This window comes from Hyperolius riggenbachi, chromosome 11 (genome assembly GCF_040937935.1).
Source record: "Hyperolius riggenbachi isolate aHypRig1 chromosome 11, aHypRig1.pri, whole genome shotgun sequence".
NCBI classification, from domain to species: Eukaryota; Metazoa; Chordata; class Amphibia; order Anura; family Hyperoliidae; genus Hyperolius; species Hyperolius riggenbachi.
The window spans coordinates 172,959,392-172,981,270 of NC_090656.1; the positions used below are offsets into that span (position 1 = coordinate 172,959,392).

At 44.2% G+C, this 21,879-nt stretch overlaps 1 protein-coding gene across 3 annotated transcripts in view; it reads right to left on the bottom strand.

Moving 5' to 3' along the window:
* The window catches only part of PRMT7 (protein arginine methyltransferase 7), a 162,759-nt gene that overhangs the window by 113,651 nt on the left and 27,229 nt on the right, over positions 1 to 21,879 (bottom strand). For all 3 annotated transcript variants that reach the window (XR_011024816.1, XR_011024815.1, XM_068260746.1), the window contains exons 6-11: positions 20,618 to 20,730; positions 13,166 to 13,395; positions 11,035 to 11,215; positions 9,148 to 9,275; positions 7,674 to 7,803; positions 2,719 to 2,802 (exon numbers count right to left, since the gene is read on the bottom strand). Coding sequence is in view for 1 of the 3 variants with exons in the window: in XM_068260746.1 (XP_068116847.1) it covers positions 2,719 to 2,802; positions 7,674 to 7,803; positions 9,148 to 9,275; positions 11,035 to 11,215; positions 13,166 to 13,395; positions 20,618 to 20,730 (866 nt within the window). In the remaining 2 variants the exon portion in view is untranslated. The remainder of the gene's footprint in view (positions 1 to 2,718; positions 2,803 to 7,673; positions 7,804 to 9,147; positions 9,276 to 11,034; positions 11,216 to 13,165; positions 13,396 to 20,617; positions 20,731 to 21,879) is intronic.

Genomic DNA, 21,879 nt, shown 5'->3' on the forward strand with positions numbered 1-21,879 from the left:
TGCTTGCTGTTAGTAACATTCTATGTGTGATGCTGTGACATAAGTCACATCACCATCCTCTCAGTCTACTGCTCCCTATGGTCCCCGCACTAGTCAGTCAAAATCTTTGACTGACTAGAATATTGAATATGGGCTGGGAGGAAGTGGTAGTTATCCTCCCTAAGAATGCCCCCAATCGCTCCCTCGATGCAGTAATAAATTACTTGTTAAAAAAAAGACCATACAGCATAACTCACCTATCCCGGGTACCCATTGCTGTCTCTTCCATCCTGCCAGATCTTCCATTCCGCCGCTGTGTCCTCGCGTAAATGCTGGCATTTTCACAGCAATGGCGCTGACCCAAAAGTAATCCAGAAGTACTTCCGGGTCAGTGCCATTTCGGTGAAAATGTCAGCATTTACAAAAGAACACTGCTGCGGAATGGGAGAGCTGACAGGACGGAAGAGACAGCGACGAGAACCCGGGGTAGGAGAGTTATGCTGTGGGGTCTTTTTTATTACAATTCAGTACGTTAAATCAATTTACTGAATATTTGAAAATGCAGTTTTTTTTCATGGACAAGAGAAAAATTCCTTCCAGGACATCAGAATACACCGCTGCTGCAAACATTACTGCATAAGCTTACCTCTTCTGCCGCTCTCTGTGTGAGCTGGTAACACGTGACTGTCATCAGCAGAAGAGGGATTCGTAGCTAAAAATGATTGATCATCATCAGCCCTAGGCAGTGAAACAAGAATACTGGCTAAGGACAATTAACCCTTCCTTCCTGTGTCCTAAGCCAATCGCATAAGCAAGGGCATGATAGATGAGGAATGTTCCATCCACCAAATGGTGTAACATTTCCATGTTTGCAAGAAGGCATCATTTGATTAATCAGACCTGTGTAATAAATCATAGCTACCTGCAGACAGAAAAGTATAAGCAGAGTTTTACTCCTCTCATAATATGAAAGTGGCTGGTATATTAATAACTCTTGGTTTATGCTAATCAGACATAACTCAATAGTGGTCCAATGTGGCAAGTCATCGATCATTCCTTCATCGTACATCAGCTGGGTAGTAGTGATTAACTCTCAATAGAATAGCAATAAGCTTTCAGAAAAAATCAAAGTGAAAATCAACAAACTGCTAGTATTTTACCGGTTTATGGAGTACAATGCTATGAGCCTCCTAACCCGACACCGATCCTCACCTGCACAATCACCCTCCTTTTGATAGATCAACTGCTCAAACTTGATCAACAGTTGATCAGCTAAGGTGCCAATTAACAGGACAATTTTTAGCAAACGAGCATATTTTCAATAAGGTCAATCGGATTGGAAAAAAAAGTTTGTATTCAGTAGATTTACTCCATTAACCTCCCTGGCAGTACGCAGTTTTAGAGGCTACGTCCGCGGGAATAAAAGTTGCTCTATATGTCTTAGCTAGCACTCCGCTAGCTAATTATGTCCCCTAAGCCCCCCGGCACCTAACTAAACCCCCCGATCGCCGCCGGCAATATTTACCCCTCCGCGACCCAGCGAGAGCCGCAGCTTCATGATTCAGCTTCACTCGTCGCGGTGATCGGACATGACGTCATCGACGTCATGCACCGTCCCGATCCTCCCCATAGCGAAGCCTGGAGCTGATTGGGAGGCTGCGCCATCGCGGGATCCCTGGGGGGTCTGTATTACGGCGGCGATCGGTGGGGACCGGAGGGACTTGGGGGACATAATTTGCTAGCGAAGTGCTAGCTGAAGCATATAGAGCAACTTTTATTTAAAAAAATCCTCCCGGGGCCATGTAATGCCCTGCGGCGGCTAACCCGAACGTAGCTCGGGCTTACCGCCAGGGAGGTTAAAAGATACCTTAGTGCAAAATTAGATTAAAAACAGAGGAAGCAGGCATGTTTAGTGGGCTTTCCTTATGCCCACCGCTCCTCCTGTTCTCCTCCTCTCCCCTCCAGTATTGCCTACCGACCCCCCCGAACCTACTTCCTGGTCGGGGTGGTCGCGGCTGATTGCGCAGGTCCTTGATTGCCGTACTATGTAGTTGTGAAGTCACAAAACAAAAGTTGGCCTTCTTAAAGAAAACCTGAACTGAAAACTAAAAGACAAAATAACCATACACAAGTCATACTTACCTTCCATGTAGTCTACTCCTCAATCTCTTTCTCGTCTCCTGCGCCCTGTTTGTCCACTGTGATCAAGGGAATTCTCTGTCCTCCATTTTGAAAATGTCCATTACCCCATAACAGCTTCCTGGTCAGCACACTGTTAAACTGTAACATCGCCCACTTGAGCCATAGGGAAACATGGGCATTAACTGGCACATCAGTTGTCCTCTCAGCTATAACTGACAGCAACTGATATATTTCAGTTCTGACAAAATGTTATCAGAACTGGAAGTGATTACTGTCAGAAGAAAATGGTGAGCTTCTCAGAGGAACTGATGGTAAGCTAACTATGTAATGTTCATTTAAAGTTACCTCATATGTTTATTTAAAATAATTTTACTCAGTACAGGTTACCTTTAAAACAGAAGGAATTTGCGATCATTCAGGTTGGAGTGAGCATATGAGGTCTCCTACAGTGCATCACTGCTGAATATGCAAATCATCCTTTATTGGATAATCGCAAATACCTTCTGTTTTAAGAAGGCAAACTTTTGTTTTTCAAATAGTACAGAAAGGCATATTCATGTAATACTCTGAATTCATTGTATGAGTTAACCCGGATACCTGAGCTGCACCAATAGAATGAGCCAGCAGGGGGAGCAGACTTCCATCACTTACACACAGGCACACAGAGCTAGGTGTCAAGATCTGTAATACAGACAAAATATAATAAACTCCAGTTACAGCCTGGTAGCATAATCACAGCCAGTTTGGTAACCACTGTTCTTATTTATGCAGGTCTCATGCCTCCTACACATACTAGCTAAACATCAGCTAATTTTCAGAGGCCTTCTCAGCTGGGAATCTAGCATGTATACTGCTGCCCCACAACACTGTTTGATGGTCTGCCTTGGTGGTTTGCTTAAGAAGAACTTTAACCCAGAACTGAACTTTGTCCTATTCAATACCAGGTTATGAGCATAAAATGTGTGCTCGCAGGCAGACTCGTATAGGTAGAGTAGGGACCCTTAGAATAAACGGGGAGACCTTATCGCTGTTGTAAGGGTCTAGTACACAATGTACACCATTTTAGAATGAACGTCCCCCTTTCTTCAATCACAATTTTTGCAACCTAGTTTTTAATGCTGCTTGTGTTCCAACTTGATGTGAGTGTTGTGAGTGGAGAGGGTTAATAATTGTCTGTGGTGGAACCCCTCCACAGAGATGCAGATGCAGGCATGGGTGTAAGGCTGCACGGGGGGTAAGAGAGATGCAGGCATGGGTGTAAGGCTGCACAGAGAATAAGAGAGATGCAGGCATGGGTGTAAGGCTGCACGGGATATAACAGAGATACAGGCATGGGTGTAAGGGAGATACAGGCATGGATGTAAGGCTGCACAGAGTATAAAAGAGATGCAGGCATGGGTGTAAGGCTGCACGGGGTATAAGAGAGATACAGGCATGGGTGTAAGGCTGCACGGGGTATAAGAGAGATGCAGGCATGGGTGTAAGGCTGCGCAAAGTATAACAGAGATGCAGATACAGGCATGGGTGTAAGGCTGCACAGAGTATAAAAGAGATGCAGGCATGGGTGTAAGGCTGCACAGGGTATAAGAGATACAGGCATGGGTGTAAGGCTGCACAGGGTATAAGAGAGATGCAGGCATGGGTGTAAGGCTGCACAGGGTATAAGAGATACAGGCATGGGTGTAAGGCTGCACAGGGTATAAGAGAGATGCAGGCATGGGTGTAAGGCTGCACAGGGTATAAGAGAGATACAGGCATGGGTGTAAGGCTGCACAGGGTATAAGAGATACAGGCATGGGTGTAAGGCTGCACAGAGTATAAAAGAGATGCAGGCATGGGTGTAAGGCTGCACAGGGTATAAGAGATACAGGCATGGGTGTAAGGCTGCACAGGGTATAAGAGAGATGCAGGCATGGGTGTAAGGCTGCACAGGGTATAAGAGATACAGGCATGGGTGTAAGGCTGCACAGGGTATAAGAGAGATGCAGGCATGGGTGTAAGGCTGCACAGGGTATAAGAGAGATACAGGCATGGGTGTAAGGCTGCACAGGGTATAAGAGATACAGGCATGGGTGTAAGGCTGCACAGAGTATAAAAGAGATGCAGGCATGGGTGTAAGGCTGCACAGGGTATAAGAGATACAGGCATGGGTGTAAGGCTGCACAGGGTATAAGAGAGATGCAGGCATGGGTGTAAGGCTGCACAGGGTATAAGAGAGATACAGGCATGGGTGTAAGGCTGCACAGGGTATAAGAGATACAGGCATGGGTGTAAGGCTGCGCAGGGTATAAAAAGAGAAGCAGGCATGGGTGTAAGGCTGCACAGGGTATAAGAGAGATGCAGGCATGGGTGTAAAGGTACGCGGTGTATAAGAGATACAGGCATGGGTGTAAGGCTGCACGGGGTATAAGAGAGATGCAGGCATGGGTGTAAGGGTACGCGGGGTATAACAGAAATGCAGGCCTGGGTGTAAGGCTGCGCCGGGTACAAGAGAGATTCAGGTATGAGTTTAAGGCTGCGCCGGGTATAAGAAAGGTGCAGGCATGAGTGTAAGGCTGCGCGGGGTATAAAAGAGATGCAGGCATGGGTGTAAGGCTGCACATGCAGATGCAGGCATAGTTGTAAGGCTGCACAGAGTATAAAAGAGATGCAGGCATGGGTGTAAGGCTGCACAGGGTGTAAGAGAGATGCAGGCATGGGTGTAAGGCTGCACAGAGTATAATAGAGATGCATAAACGATGATGGAGGCTGGCACATCCAAAATAGAAACGCTCTTTTATTGAAAAAACATTAAAAACAGTGGTAATACAGCTGTATTACCACTGTTTTTAATGTTTTTTCAATAAAAGAGCGTTTCTATTTTGGATGTGCCAGCCTCCATCATCGTTTTTGTATTCTGCTGGGATCCCTAGGTGCGAGGATCCATTGAGGCTTGGGCACCCACTCCCTTGGTTCACGAGTGCCACTCTCTTTATCAGTGTGTCAAATATAATAGAGATGCAGGCATGGGTGTAAGGCTGCACAGTGTAAGAGGCCTAGTGCACACCAGAGCGGTTTGGCTGCGTTTTGCGATCCGCTTGCGGCTGCGGATACGCTTAGGTAATGTATTTCAATGGGCTGGTGCACACCAGAGCGGGAGGCGTTTTGCAGAAACGCATACTCCCGGGGTGAGGCATTTTTTGGATTGTGGATGCGTTTCTGCCTCAATGTTAAGTATAGGAAAAACGCAAACTGCTCTGAAAAACGCCTGTTCAGAGCGGTTTTGCCGGCGTTTTTGTTACAGAAGCTGTTCAGTAACAGCTTTACTGTAACAATATATGAAATCTACCACACCAAAACCGCTTCCCAAAACCGCAAAACGCTAGCTGAAACGCTACAGAAAAAGAAGAAAAAGCGTTTCAAAATCTGCTAGCATTTTGCGGATCTGCTAGCGGTTTTTGGTGTGCACCAGGCCTGAGAGAGATGCAGGCATAGGTGTAAGGCTGCACGGGGTGTAAGAGAGAGGCAGGCATGGGTATAAGGCTGCACGGGGTATAAGAGTTGTAGGAGAGGGTGTAAGGCTGCACAGGGTATAAGAGAGATGCAGGCATGGGTGTAAGGCTGCACAGGGTATAAGAGAGATGCAGGCATGGGTGTAAGGCTGCACAACGTATAAGAGAGTTGCAGGCATGGGTGTAAGGCTGCACAGGGTATAAGAAAGGTGCAAGCATGGGTGTAAGAGAGATGCAGGCATGGATGTAAGGCTGCACGGAGTATAACAGAGATGGAGGCATGGGTTTAAGGCTGCACAGGGTGTGAGAGAGATGCATGCATGGGTGTAAGGCTGCGCAGGGTATAAAAAGAGAAGCAGGCATGGGTGTAAGGCTGCACGGGGTGTAAGAGAGATGCAGGCATGGGTGTAAGGTTGCACAGGGTGTAATGCAATAGAATAACATTTGTAAAGTGTTTTTCTCCCATAGGATTAAAAAGCGCATAGATATGTCTGAGATTAATACAAGGTTGCAGTGTGGACTGTGTTGCAGTGTGGACTGTGTTAGGGAGTTCATAAATACCAGATCGTTTTCCTGTGTGGACTTAAAGTGAACCTTAACGGAGCAACAAAAAAAGTTTCACTTACCTGGTTCTGTGCCCACGCCAGGACAAACCGACCCTCTGTTCGTTCTCAGGCAGCCAGTCGTTTTCGGTGACTGGCCAGTTGCCGGGCCCGTACGCCCCTTGATCGCGCTCCCGTTGCTGTCCTGTGCACGTGCAGTATGCCTGTGCATGACAGGCAAAGCGACGGCAGCGTGATCGAGGGATGCGTACGGCCAGGGCCGCACTGGCCTACTGAAACTGGCTGCATGCGTGGGAACGGAAGATCAGTTTATCCCAGTGTGAGCACAGAACATCTGCAGGGTGCTGGTGGAAGCCCCAGTTAAGGGAAACTTTTTGTTGTTGTTGTTGTCACCTTAAATACTTCCAGGGATAGAGATGTCCTGATTAGGTGTGGTAGGGAGTTCCAAAGTGTTGGGGCAACATGATAGAAGGCTCTGGCTCCAAATGTTTTAAGATGGACTCTAAGGGTGACAAAGTTATTAGATCCTTTTGATCTAAGATTGTGGGAGGTGCTTGGCTGCGGTACCGGCTCACATTTGTGTTCTCCATTATTTGCCTAATGAATGATGAAGCCTGATGAAGCGGGATTGTTATCTGCGAAACCTGTTGCATTGTGGAGCTTCTAATAAATGTTATTTTTGAATTAAAATTAACATTTTTCTGTCTGTTGATCTACAAGGGAGGTAAGTCCACCATAGTTTCCCCCTTTTAAACTTTTTTTTAGACGTTTTTATCCTTTTTTGGCACCTCTGTTTACATATTTGCATATATGATTGTGGGAGGTGTGATTTAGATGCAACAGATCCTTCAAGTATCCAGGGCCCAGATTGTGCAAGTACCCAAATATTGCTCCTAATCCAAGGCTCTGACTCCACAGCCCTATTGTACTCTGCCAGCCAAGGAGTTGAACCACCGTAGAACTAAACCATCTATGCCATAGTACTCTTCTAGCCTGGTAAGCAAGATTTTATGATGCATGAATGTGTGTAAGGTTGCATAAGAAAAATGCAGGCATGTATGCAAGGTTACAACGAATAAAGGAGTGTGACAGGATTGTGTAAAAAGCTGTACAAACTACATCCTTAAAGCAATACCAAGGTGAACTGTATAGTGTAACCCTCACTGACAAGGAATAACAGACCACCCTGGCAGAAAATGCCTTCTGAGTGCAGGAAAGAGATAAAAAGGGTCAATAATTCATAGATGTTTAGCTCTGGCATACTTCAATGAGTGTGTCATTGAGCAGAGACAATGAAACAGTAAAACTTAAAAGTAGATTTAAATATAAAATAAAATTATGGAATATCTACAAAAGTAATTTGTAGGAGTAGGAGGATAGATACAATTGTTTATCTCATCAGTTTATTTTCACCTCAGTATTCCTTTAAACACATTTTAAACTTATAGCACAAAGTATTGCCAGACTAAGCCATCCAAACATCCCAGGCCTTCATTACCTTCTTTAAAGCCTTCTTGTATTTGTCTATTCTGCTCTGGTCATTCAGTTCCCCAAATCGTGGGCGGTTCCAAATGATATGAGCCCCACAATGACAAACAGGGCGTTCATTAGATGCGTTCTCCTCTGCACTACAATGGAGAATGAGCACATATAAACCAGATGTGAACCATAAAATGCCATCGACTCCCTACGTCCATAAAACGCAAGAACAAGTATTTGGTCTCAGAATACTCCAAAATATTGCAATGAGTAGACAATTGTGTACACTATTAATAACAAATGCAAATGTAATAGAGTTCAGGAGGACATATATAAGGGAATATCCCTCGCTTCCATTTAATCTACTGGATTTATGCAATCTAATGAAATGAAATGCAATGACAGATGAACCTCGAAAAAGTAGATTATCATGCAAAAGTTCATTTATGTCTGTAATTCAACTTAAATGGTGAAACCAATGTATGAAGTAGACTCGTTACATGCAAAGCGAGATATTTCAAGCCTTTATCTGTTTTTCTAATTTTGATAATTATGGCTTACAGCTACTTAGACCATTAGAATATTGTGAACATGTTCAATATTCTAGGCTGACTGACTCTCAGACTCTATTCAGTTTTTTGTGCAGGACCGGCGCGGGACAGGATGGCTGCTGGGGGCTTGGGAAAGCCTCAGGTAAGTGAAACTGTTTGTTTTATTCTAATTTTCAGTTCCACTTTAAAACGGAGGGTTAAGGCGTTATTAAACTCTGACAAAATATTCAATAAAAATGTGTTTTCCTACTTTTTATAACCCATACAGTCAGTTATCGTATTTGCTTTTGTGCACAAGTACTATTATTCATTTAGAAATTACAAGTTCCCAAAGTACAGTTTTATTTGCTCTAAAAGCTGCCATAGCTTTTTATTCATAACTGGTATATTTATATTGTAATGTACCTAGTAATGATTTCTGAGCAGCTGCCTGTGTTCTGGACACATTAGAAGAAGTTTCTGCACACAGTCGGGGAATGTTTACATTCCTCTCTGCTACAACTAAAGTAAACATAAGCTAATGTTATCATCAGTTTGGATGTGGATCTCCCTGCAGGGAGCATTCTATTGAAAAGTAAGTCCTGTGTTTGAACCCTTTGAATGCTGTTCTGCTAAAAAAAACTGTGGTAGTATATTATATGCTGTAAATAATCTTTTAGAGCAAAGAAGAAATGCTGGGTTTTACACCACTTTAAGGTTAGGATAAGTGCCAGGTAGTGCATAGTAAAATATTGGCAATTTTAATTACTGATACTTTACTGTTAGTGGCACCACCCGGCGCCCAACTGATGCTGCGTCGCTGAACTACATACTGAGATTATCAGAGAAAGACCACAACTCTAATGTTATTAAATACTTTTGTTTCAGGATATAAATGTGGATTGGTATGCATGGACTTTCTGCAAGGTCACTTTAAATTAAATAATAGGAAAAATAAGTTACCCAGAATTCTGAAGGGTGAACCACATACTGTAGTCATCCTGATGTGCAGTGAGACAAAGCTCCCCCCTCTGCACCACCTTCTTCTCCTCAGGCAAGAAGTACACGCACTGCATCCAGTGATCACGCCACTGCAAGCCAAACAGAAAGACCAACCACGTTTACCATTCACAGAAGACATTAAAGCGGATCCGAGGTGAAAAACTAACTATAACAAGTAACTTGTCTTTATTTAGTTTAGTTAAGTTTAAATGGTTTACACAGAAAACTAGCTACAAACAGCTTAATCAGTATATAAATATTTATTCCTGTTATACAATGAGAGCTGCCATTTTCTGCTTGCAATCATTACACAGGTAATCTTATCTTTATCTCCACACCTCAGACTGTGCAAACTCCACTCCCCTACACTCCCCCTTCCCTCTCCTACACTCCTCTCTCCCTCCCCTTGCCTCCGAAATCCTGTGCATGCTCAGTGTGTGCTGGGGCTGTCCTGTGTGAAAAGAAGCAGTGTATTGGAACACAAACTGTGGAAGACACGCATACCTGCAGATACAGCTGTTCCTGGATTTACACAGCGGTCACTCCTCTCCTGTCACTACATCTGGCTGCAGGTGTGCTGTCACTCCTCTCCTGTCACTACCTCTGGCTGCAGGTGTGCTGTCACTCCCCTCACTACCTCTGGCTGCAGGTGATCTGTCACTCCTCTCCTGTCACTACATCTGGCTGCAGGTGTGCTGTCACTCCTCTCCTGTCACTACCTCAGGCTGCAGCTGTGCTGTCACTCCTCTCCTGTCACTACCTCTGGCCGCAGGTGATCTGTCATTCCTCTCCTGTCACTACCTCTGGCTGCAGGTGATCTGTCACTCCTCTCCTGTCACTACATCTGGCTGCAGGTGTGCTGTCACTCCTCTCCTGACACTACCTCTGGCTGCAGGTGAATTGTCACTCCTCTTCTGACACTACCTCTGGCTGCTGGTAAATTGTCACTCCTCTCCTGTCACTACCTCTGGCTGCAGCTGTGCTGTAACTACCTCTGGCTGCAGGTGAACTGTCACTCCTCTCCTGTCACTACCTCTGGCTGCAGGTGAACTGTCACTCCTCTCCTGTCACTACCTCTGGCTGCAGGTGATCTGTCACTCCTCTCCTGTCACTACCTCTGGCTGCAGGTGATCTGTCACTCCTCTCCTGTCACTACATCTGGCTGCAGGTGTGCTGTCACTCTTCTCCTGACACTGCCTCTGGCTGCAAGTGAATTGTCACTCCTCTCCTGACACTACCTCTGGCTGCTGGTAAATTGTCACTCCTCTCCTGTCCCTACCTCTGGCTGCAGCTGTGCTGTAACTACCTCTGGCTGCAGGTGAACTGTCACTCCTCTCCTGTCACTACCTCTGGCTGCAGGTGATCTGTCACTCCTCTCCTGTCACTACCTCTGGCTGCAGGTGATCTGTCACTCCTCTCCTGTCACTACCTCTGGCTGCAGGTGATCTGTCACTCCTCTCCTGTCACTACCTCTGGCTGCAGGTGATCTGTCACTCCTCTCCTGTCACTACCTCTGGCTGCAGGTGTGCTGTCACTCCTCTCTTGTCACTACCTCCGGCTTCAGGTGTGCCATCACTCCTCTCTCTCGCCCGCTGGCTCCAACCACTCCGTCCTGGACAGGGCCGGGACAAGGTCCACCACCAATAGAGGCTGAGCTGAACAAGTGCCCCCCCCCCCCCCCCCCCTGAATTATTGGGCATCAGCCATGCAGGTAACGTTTACTCGCTGTGGATTTATGATGCAAAATGTCTTTGCAGATAATCCTTTACACTTTTACAGCATATAAAGAACCATCCTATGCATTATGTCCAAGAAATGTTTAGATATTTTATAGACTTCATTACGTACCGGGACAGTATGACCGCTGGGATAGAGCCAGCCTGGCTTCATAGTACAGTTGATTGTTCCTTCTGGATCCATATCTATGTCCCACCATGACAGCACCACCTGAGCTGTTCCACTGGCCAAACAGCTGAAGTTCATTGGATGAGAGACTGTAGCACTGCTGATCTGCTGACTGAAATCTATTCTACAATAAAAGAAAGGGAAGACGATCAGATCTACAGATCACGATCAGACCTACAGATCATCCTGGTTTCCCTGCTTTTTGAGCTCCTGGGGAACACGGAACCACGACCACAGCTGATGCTGGACAAGACAACAGGATGTACCGCAATGTTTACACAAACAATGCCAACTGCCTTCACCGACATTAAAAAAAAAAAAGCTTCCGGAACTGATCATAGATTTCAGAAAAAGCCCCCCTGAACACCCCCCATTACTCATCGAAGGCTGAGAGCTCACCCCCTTCCTGGGCACCACCATATCCAATGACCTAAGGTGGGAAGAAAATGCTGTGAAAACCCAGAAGAAAGCCCAACTACGGCTGTTTTTCCTACATCACTGAAAAAATTTGTAATGTCGCAAGGCCTTATGACCTGCTCTACTCTGCTACAATTGAGTAAATACTTTGCTCTTCCATCTTCGTATAGTCTGCAGGAGCCTCTGCGAGCAACAGATACAAAGGCTGTGGAAATGATCATCGTTACCCCCCTCCCACCACTTAACCTTCTCTAATCCTTCAGACTGCGTTCAAGGGCCATTAGGCGAACACCGTGACTCCAGCGCTGGAGACTAGGGTGCAGCCGGCGCCACCATAGGTTGTAATAGGAATTACGGCTACAGCAGCGCACAGGGAGTAACTTCGGCGCCGCCAGAAGACGGAGCTGAAGTTACTTTTAAAACACAATAATTCGGCTTCCAACTATTGCTGGAAGCCAAATTATTTCATTCCCCATCATCCATGGGGAATAGTATTTAACAAGGCCAGGACTTGTGCAGCAGCAGGATCAGCCATATACCGGCTGTATCCTGCGACCAAGTCTCCCACGCCCATATCTCTCGTACGCCCGTTAGGACAGCAAGACACCCCTCTCACCCTGGCAACAGTTATCTCAATTTTTTTCCCTCCGGCTGCTGCAACAGGTCCTTACCCACCAGGACCACTAGACACAGAAAGTCCTCCTTTACCCAAGCCATTGAACTCCTTAACCTATCCTCCCAATTGTTCCAATGTTCCCAACCGTGTAGATGATCATCCACGTCACATCACCGTAACTTGTCTTGGCTTGTTAAGTTATACCACTGTCCTTCTGGACAGTACCTTACCTTGTTCTACTATAGTACAGTATATCTTGGCTTGTGTACTATTGATCTTGTCTGTTCCAAAAATAATTCCAGGTACAAACCGCTGTACTTGGCGAATAAACCTGATTCCATTCAAATGAATGCAGTAAATCCGTTTTAAACAACGCTTTTGTTGCCCAGCGAAAAAAAAAACCACGTTTACCGCCCATGTGAACCAGCCCAAAGTCAGACTTCAGTCTGACTGCAAAGAAACTGGCATTTAGGGCCTTAAATGTTTAAACCGGAGCCAGTGCTCGCCGACGTCATTACACTCGAAGAATGGAGCGCTCGTGTAGCTTGTATGCTCCTGGGAAAGTTCACTGGCGGGATGCCGCAGTGTTTAAACTTACAGTGCCCCGGAAACCTAACGTGCTGTGCACCCCTTACTTTTTATGGATCCTTGTGGATGCTTGCTGGAATAAACTTTTATCTGCAGAATCGTTCCTGAGCTATCCTAACTGGCTGGATGATAGCCTAAGCGTTAGATCCACCTGGTGTATGAGATGGCAACTATCTGGTGAGCCCCTGTCTGATTGATTGAGGATTCTGATGTTATGGTCACTGTGTGCTGCTGACCTTTTACAATTACAGTTACAGTATAACGCTATGGGAGCTTTGTGCTTTCTTCTCAGATACTGAAACAAAAAAGGAAAAAAGAACGCAGTCTGGTTCTGAGCAGAATTTGGGCATTGAGCACATTTAATGCATCAAGTCAAGTCGTACCCTTTAAGCTGAAAAGAGGATTTTTCTTTTCTATTTTACGGATGACATAAAGTAAAGATTTTTATCTCACCTACAGGTGACCATGATATGACTGAGTGATTTGAAGTCACAAGGGTTTAGCTGGCTCAACTGGATGTCACATACTGATGGTGCCCCAGGGCAGCTCTGCATTTCAGGTGGAGGCTGAAATCGGCCAGAATCCAGGTCTAAGGGAAGCAGCTTATTCCAACTCCACAGCCGGTGAGATTCCACTACTTGGGCATAAACTGTAGCCCGATGAGGGACGGCTTCCCATCGCTCCTACATCAGCAGAGGTAGACAAAGGAAGACAAACAGCATTGTTAGTTTCTACCTTTTTTTGTTAATTTTCCAATAGTTACAGGATCTGAAGCAGTACAGTTGAAAATGTTCTCAGCAGACTCTTTGGACTGGGGAGATGCGTCTAGGCTCGGTATCAATATTGCTGTTTGGATTGCAAAGTGGCTGACTCAGACTATTCCCCTAATGCTGGCCATGAACTTTCTGGTAAACCAGATAAACAGTGATGCCTACCTGGTCACGATTGTTTACCTGGCCCACCGCCTTGCAATACTAGATACAAGCAGAATTCAGCTGTTATATTGATATCACTGCCTCCAATTTTGTTTTGCTCATTGCAGTACAAAAAGGTATACATGCCTGCTGATCGCACACTACTCACATCTAATGTTTAATTTAAAGGATACCAGAGCCGAAACCATTACAGCGCGTCCACAAGCACTCTGGGCATGACATCACAATTACCTCATGCTTTGAGTGTACACAGTTGTGTGTTGTAGGATGCAAACAGCTGGGCCAGCACCTACACAGTGAAGCCGTGACCTGGAAGAGGCTGCCAGGGAGTCTTTAGGTTAGAAAGGAGGGGGGAAGAGGAGAACAGGGGGAGTGGTGGCCATCAGGAGAAGTCCCCATACATGTCCCCTCCCCGTTTCTCCTAATAGTTTCAGCTCTGGTAGCCTCTATGAAAAATCTCATGTACTGTAGAGCTACTTAGAACCCCTGAGGAAGCCTTCTTTAGAAAGGGCGAAACACGTTGGATTTTAGGGTGGGTTGCAGTTTGTTTATTGCGGCAGCCAGTATCTTGGAGTGGGGACAGATACCATCCTGGGACCAATAACCTGGCAATCAGCAGCTTCTCCATTGAGTTGTTTGTAGTACAAGTTTTCCTCAGGCTTAGCATTGTTGCATAGACACATTTTACACCCGCATCATAAGTATTTAATCAATTTTATCCTGTAATAATAAAAGTTCAATATTAGTCTCCCATTAGGTCAATGCAATCTGTGATTTTGTAATTAAAAAGGGTTTATGCAATTTATTCCACTTGTGCAAATCTCCATTGACCAGGAAAGTGTGCAGGTATTGATCAGAATCCCAAATGGTGAAGCAACTAATCAGAAGCTAATAAATATACTCAGCTGCCAGATATTTGATGGGCACTTTGGAATTCTGATAAACACCAGCATATTTCAGTTTTCTGATCAGAGGTAATGTGCATACAGGATCTACCATGGAGCTGTGTGAACACTTTGGTACTCCCGAGTCCAGTGTGTAGAAATGCCCAGCATAGTGATATCAGTCCTCTGGGAGGATTCAGATACTACAGCTGTCCATACACTAGTCAATGTGGCCAACAGATATATCTCTCTCAGATCATTATCTGATCAAAGAGGGATCTATCAGATCAAATCCCTCCACACAATGTACACACATTTTTAATTGATTTCATCATGAAATCTACTGAAACTCTGTGCGCACTGCCTGCCAGGCCTCCAGGTATCCCAGTCCGTCCCCCCATACCGTGCAATTGAAATCACCTGTCCACCAATGCGTGCCTTCTCTCCACTGCTAGGCACTCCTCCCTGTCTCTTCTCTCCCAGGTACCCTGTGACCCATGACACTAGAGGCACATGACCACTAGAGGCCTCTAGTGTTTTTAAGGTAACAGAGAAGAGACAGGCAGTGGAGAGAAGACAAGTGCCAGTGGACAGGTAAGAGTAAGCGTTGCTGCATACAGCGCACATCACTCATAGCAAAATCAAACTACACTAGCAACACGCTCCTGACCTGCCGCGGATTTTAGATGAGAATCGAATCAGAATCATTTTCGGCATTGATGTCTAGCAGACAAATGATTGAATCCATATCGAAGAAAGAAAATGACCATGTGTGTATGGCCACCTTAACACACCACACATATATACTCAGGAGCAGCCTGGGAAGCTGTGATCATTGTTTTCGATGTTTCCAGTGATCTGCTAAACATGGATGCCAGTGTTAATCTTAGAAAACACAAAGTATAGTATATATGCTATTACACACGGTGCCAGGGAGAGCTAAATATAGGAGAGCGCAGGCAGCACTGTGAACGGCTTAATATGCTGCTGAGGAACAGCTGTTTTTAATCCGTCTTTTGATACTTAAAGTAGAACATAATCTACGGTATTAAGTGTGTTTCACTTTGTTGTCAGAATGCCGTCACCACTCTCAGTACTGTTGTTCTCCTCCATTTGTGTTTAAAGCGGAACATACATTTTTAAACAGGAATATATGAAATATTACACAAGATTATTTCATTTTTTTTTAACTTATGCCTACTAGTTTGACTTGTAGGTTCTGTAAGCAAAAAAAACAGACAAAGGCTTGCTTTACTGTAATATTACAGAAGTAACAAAAATAACAAGCCCCGTATGCTTCATTGTTGGAAGGAATAATCCTGTTGTTTACTAAGGACATACTGTAACTATACCAAAGCAGTAAGCAGAGGAAGAAGTATTCATAGTTATGAAACTGGCCAAAGCTGAACTCAAACCAGCAACTCAAACAAAGCTCCAAAATGGCAGAAGGAGGTGGCAGCGCTTCCCAAGGCAGGCTGCATCTGAATGACCAACTGCATGAATGTGCAGGGCCTAAACATAGGCAGGTTATACAACTTGCATTCACAACAGATGCAACAAAATGGAGGATGTTGGCTTCCAAGAACAGTTTGCGCACTGTACTAGACTATTTCACCACGTTGAGGGAACCTCATGGAAGAGACCATAGCCACTAACTAACAAACGTGAAAAATTGTGAAGCACTGCCCCCTGCTCCTGCTGTATAGAAATGTAAGTTTACATATGGCTAGCCGGATCCATGTGCTATTTCAGTTTGCATTCCGTTTAATCTGAGTTTAGGATTTAGTGCATAGTTTGCACCTATTTTGAATTTAAGGTGTGTATTTAGCCTGTAGGGGGCTCTGCACAACTCTGTTGGTAGTCATTTCAGGTGCAGCCCTATTAGGAGTGCTGCCAATTTCTACCTGTTCCCCAAAGAATGTGTAAACCATTTTAAGGCCAGCTGCCCTCAGGTTCACTCTGTTTTTTGATAGTTATTAATTAGGGTCTCTTCCATGAGGGTGACTCAACGTGGTGGAAGAGTCTAGTAAGGAACTCTCTGCGTGCAAACTGTTCTTGAAGCCAACATCCTCCATTTTGTTGCATCTGTTTTGAATGCAAGTTGTGTAACCTGCCTATTTAGGCTCTGCACATCCATGCAGTTGGTCATTCAGATGCAGCCTGCCTTGGGATGCGCTGCCCCCTGCTCCTGCTGTATGGAAATATAAGTTTACACATGGCTAGCTGCATCCATGTGCTATTTCAGTTTGCATTTTGTTTTCATCTAAGTTTATTGTAAGGAGAACAGAGGTGCCAACAGAATAAAATATATTGCAAAAAGGGTCGGTGCATCAAACACCAAGTGAACCCTTATATATCTGGCTTTGCAGATAAGGCCTAATTACAGTGGGTTGCAAAAGTATTCGGCCCCCTTGAAGTTTTCCACATTTTGTCACATTACTGCCACAAACATGAATACATTTTATTGGAATTCCACGTGAAAGACCAATACAAAGTGGTGTACACGTGAGAAGTGGAATGAAAATCATACATCATTCCAAATATTTCTTACAAATAAATAACTGCAAAGTGGGGTGTGCGTAATTATTCGGCGCCCTGAGTCAATACTTTTTAGAACCACCTTTTGCTGCACTTACAGCTGCCAGTCTTTTAGGGTATGTCTCTACCAGCTTTGCACATCTAGAGACTGAAATCCTTGCCCATTCTTCTTTGCAAAACAGCTCCAGCTCAGTCAGATTAGATGGACAGCGTTTGTGAACAGCAGTTTTCAGATCTTGCCACAGATTCTCGATTGGATTTAGATCTGGACTTTGACTGGGCCATTCTAACACATGGATATGTTTTGTTTTAAACCATTCCATTGTTGCCCCGGCTTTATGTGTAGGGTCATTGTCCTGCTGAAAGGTGAACCTCCGCCCCAGTCTCAAGTCTTTTGCAGTCTCCAAAAGGTTTTCTTCCAAACTTGCCCTGTATTTGGCTCCATCCATCTTCCCATCAACTCTGACCAGCTTCCCGGTCTCTGCTGAAGAGAAGCACCCCCAGAGCATGATGCTGCCACCACCATATTTGACAGTGGGGATGGTGTGTTCAGAGTGATGTGCAGTGTTAGTTTTCTGCCACACATAGCGTTTTGCAATTTGGCCAAAAGGTTCCATTTTGGTCTCATCTGACCAGAGAACCTTCTTCCACATGGTTGCTGTGTCCCCACACATGGCTTGTGGCAAACTGCAAACCGGACTTCTTATGCTTTCTGTTAACAATGCCTTTCTTCTTGCCACTCTTCCATAAAGGCCAACTTTGTACAGTGCATGACTAATAGTTGTCCTATGGACAGATTCCACCACCTGAGCTGTAGATCTCTGCAGCTCGTCCAGAGTCACCATTGGCCTCTTGACTGCATTTCTGATCAGCGCTCTCCTTGTTCGGCTTGTGAGTTTAGGTGGATGGCCTTGTCTTGGTAGGTTTAAAGTTGTGCCATACTCCTTCCATTTCTGAATGATCGCTTGAACAGTGCTCCGTGGGATGTTCAAGGCTTTGGAAATCTTTTTGTAGCCTAAGCCTGCTTTAAATTTCTCAATAACTTGATCCCTGACCTGTCTTGTGTGTTCTTTGGACTTCACGGTGTTGTTGCTCCCAATATTCTCTTAGACAACCTTAGACAACAGAGCAGCTGTATTTGTACTGACATTATATTACACACAGGTGCACTCTATTTAGTCATTAGCACTCATCAGACAATGTCTATAGGCAACTGACTGCACTCAGATCAAAGGGGGCCGAATAATTATGCACACACCACTTTCATGTGGAATTACAATAAAATTGATTCATGTTTGTGGCAGTAAAATGACAAAATGTGGAAAACTTCAAGGGGGCAGAATACTTTTGCAACCCACTGTAGCTTATTCATGAGACACTGCTCAAGCAAATCTGCATTCGCTTTCGCATGCCAGGATATGCAGGGTTTTGCCAACTAACTCACCGCAAAATTTTTGCCCTGCGGGGGATTAGTTCGCGCAGCAATTAGCACTTATCCAGGATCGCCACGTGGAGCACCTCCGTCTTATCGTGACCTTAAGACTGCACGGTGTGTACTCCAGTTCGTTATTGCCTGAAGAAGCAGGAATATACCCGCGAAACGCGTTGTGCTGTATGTTGGAGTATATAAATAAATTTGTTTGTACTAAAACCAACAGTATTATGTCTGCTTCGGGGAGATGAGGCCACCACCACCTCCCATGAAATTTTAAAGTTTTTAGATATATTTTATTCTGTTGGCTCCTCTGTTCTCCTTACAATATCAGCATCCACCCCTGCTGGAGAGGTTGAGTTCCCTTTCTTCTCCTAATGTACAGAGAGCGACATCTTAATCCTGAGTGAGGACAGGCCTAATCTCCTCAGCTGCCTACACAGTGGTTGCCTAATTGGTAACCCTGACTTGTGAGTATATCTATCATATACTTTTCCATTTACCCATCACCCAACTTACTACACTATATTGGGCTCTCGGTGTCCCTTCTCTTTCTTAATCTAAGTTTAGGGTCTAGTGTATAGTTTGCATCTGTTTTGAATTCAAGGTGTGTATTTAGCCTCTAGGGGGCTCTGCACTTCTCTGTTTGTAGTCATTTCAGGTGCTCAAAAAAGCTCCAAAATGAAAATGAAGTATTTTTAGTACTAAAGTAATAATAAAACAAACAATCAGTGTAACACCCCTGCTTCATGTGTTAGAACTGCTGTATTTACTATCTGACTCTTTCAGTAATCACTGAAAAAAAGCAGCTTTCAAAGACCTGTGAAATGAGTGGGTACACAGAGCGAAATGCAAGGTGCTCGCACACTTGTTGATTTTCTGCAACATTGCTGCCCAATCAAAATAATAATTTTGGGCCAGTGGCAATCGAAAAAAATTGAAACTGTATCTTTACTGCTCTGAAATATGAGCAACATTTTAATGGCTTTTAGGCGTCTATTAAACCATCCACCCTGATACAGATACAAAATGAAAGCATTGTGGAGACAATTCATCAAGGCCAGTCTACAGAAATACGGACTGAAGGAAGACCAGTTGCCCGCTGCTACCAATGAGAAGTCATGCTTCGTTTTACAGTAGAAAACAGAGTGATTGCTATGAGTAACCCCTTCACTCCAGTGTTCTTTGCACCCATTTTTATAAATCATCTCCCATGTGAACATCAGGATATATGCTGAAAATAAAGTTATCTTGTCTAGCCTAAGTTTTCTACCTGAACTGAATGACCATGTTATTCCATCATCCATACTGCAATTATCAGTGATTTTCATCTTCCCTGATGGCATTGGCATATTCTAAGAGGACAATGCCAGGTTTCATGAAGTTTAAAACTGTGAAAGATTGGTCCAGGGAGCATTGGACATGGATTGGCCACTACAGATCAGAGTCCAGACCTTAACCCCATTGAGAATCTTTGGTATGTTCTGGAGAGGAATTTACACAGCAGTTCGACTACCATGATCTCTCAGAAATGTAATTTTTTTTTTTTTAAAATATTCTTTTATAAAATATTTAGTCAGTTTGCCCATCGTAAAATCTTTCCTCACCCAGATTTACACTCTGAAGTTTATCACAGGTAGTAACATCTTTAGTACTGTCAGGTGATCTCTGCAGAATGTTTGGTTACTGAGAGCTTCAAAGCCAATACAAAATGTACCTGGTCTCCCAGAAGGCTCAGGGAGGAGAATTTTGCATAGCTGTTCAGGCTAGACTAAAGATTCCTGGGAGGGCATGGTTACATTTAATGTACAACAATATGTAGATATAGGAAATTAATCAAGAAAATGATCATAAATAATTTACAGCATTCTACTAGATGTCACTACATAGCTTCTTTAATGCAACTCTGTAAGGAAATATATGTGACATTGCAGAAGCTCGTTGAAATGATGCCAAAACAAATGCACACTGTAATCAAAGCTAAAGGCGGTTGAATGAAATATTACAGTGTGTGACCTTTTTTTGAACAGGCAGTGTATGTATGATTGATGAACAAATATGTTCTCAGTCACAAAAACAGCAAGTGCTACCCTAGCAAGTAGTGACGATCTCATACCTGCATGAGGGTGTGCTGGGCATGTTCATAGCTAGGCAGAGCTCCTTCACCAATAAGTTCAGTATCAAACAATTCTGTGATGAGGATGTTGGCTCGCTGCATCATGTCTCCATCTGCAAAGATTAAAAACTTATCGTATGTCATCTAAATGCAGCTTTGGAAGAGAGACACAGCAGGCAACTTTGGTCACTTTGATCATACAGTTAAAGTTAATGGACTTCCTCCTTAAAGTCCAATGTACACGATACGATTCTTTATGCGATTCGATTACGATTCTATTTACGATCCGATTAAATCCGACATGTACGATCTGGATTCGAATCGATTCAATTCGATTTGCCATTGCAAAACAATCTCTTCATAGGGGATTCTCAGCAAGGCTTTTATTCTTTAGAAAGATATTCCATAAAAAGGATTTATACAAAGATGCTGGCCGGCTTCCCTACTCGCTACACAGTTTTTTGGCAGTTGGACAGAGCAACTGCCATTTACTAAGTGCTTTTGAGACAGGGGTCACATTTGTCTTTCAGTTTCTACCAGGGCTGTGGAGTCGGAGTCGTGGAGTCGGAGTCGTGGAGTCGGGCAATTTTGGGTGCCTGGAGTCGGAGTCGGGAAAAAATGCACCGACTCCGACTCCTAATGAATTTGTAACTGTAATTAAAATAGAAAATATGATAAAATGTTCTATTTCTCGGATAATAGTCATTAAAAATAATGTATATATACAGTAATAGCTGTGTTTAGTCCACAAAAATGAAATAAACCAATCAAAATTAGTTGCTTGTGCTGCTTCAATAAAGCAGTCCCTGTATTTTTAAGGTCAGATATACATATCTGATTGTGACTGTATATATGATGTGTACACAGGAATCTCTTATATATACTAAATAACATCTATGCTGTAAGAATAAAGCCTGATGTGTAGCTGTGTCACTAATAGAGATGGTCAACGAGATGGAAATAATTCTGCATTGATGCGGATTTATGCAAATGTATGCACTCCCTTTGCTGATGAAATCAAATAATGTGATATGTTATTAAAATTTGGTTTGGTGACTACAAATTAAAGGGTAACTGAGACGGATGAAAAGTAAAGTTTTATACATACCTGGGGCTTCCTCCAGCCCCCTTCAGGCTAATCAGTCCCTCGCTGTCCTCCACCACCCGGATCTTCTGCTATGAGTCCTGGTAATTCAGCCAGTCAGCGCTGTCCGGCCGCATGCCGCTCCCACAGCCAGGAACATTCTGCACCTGCGCAATAG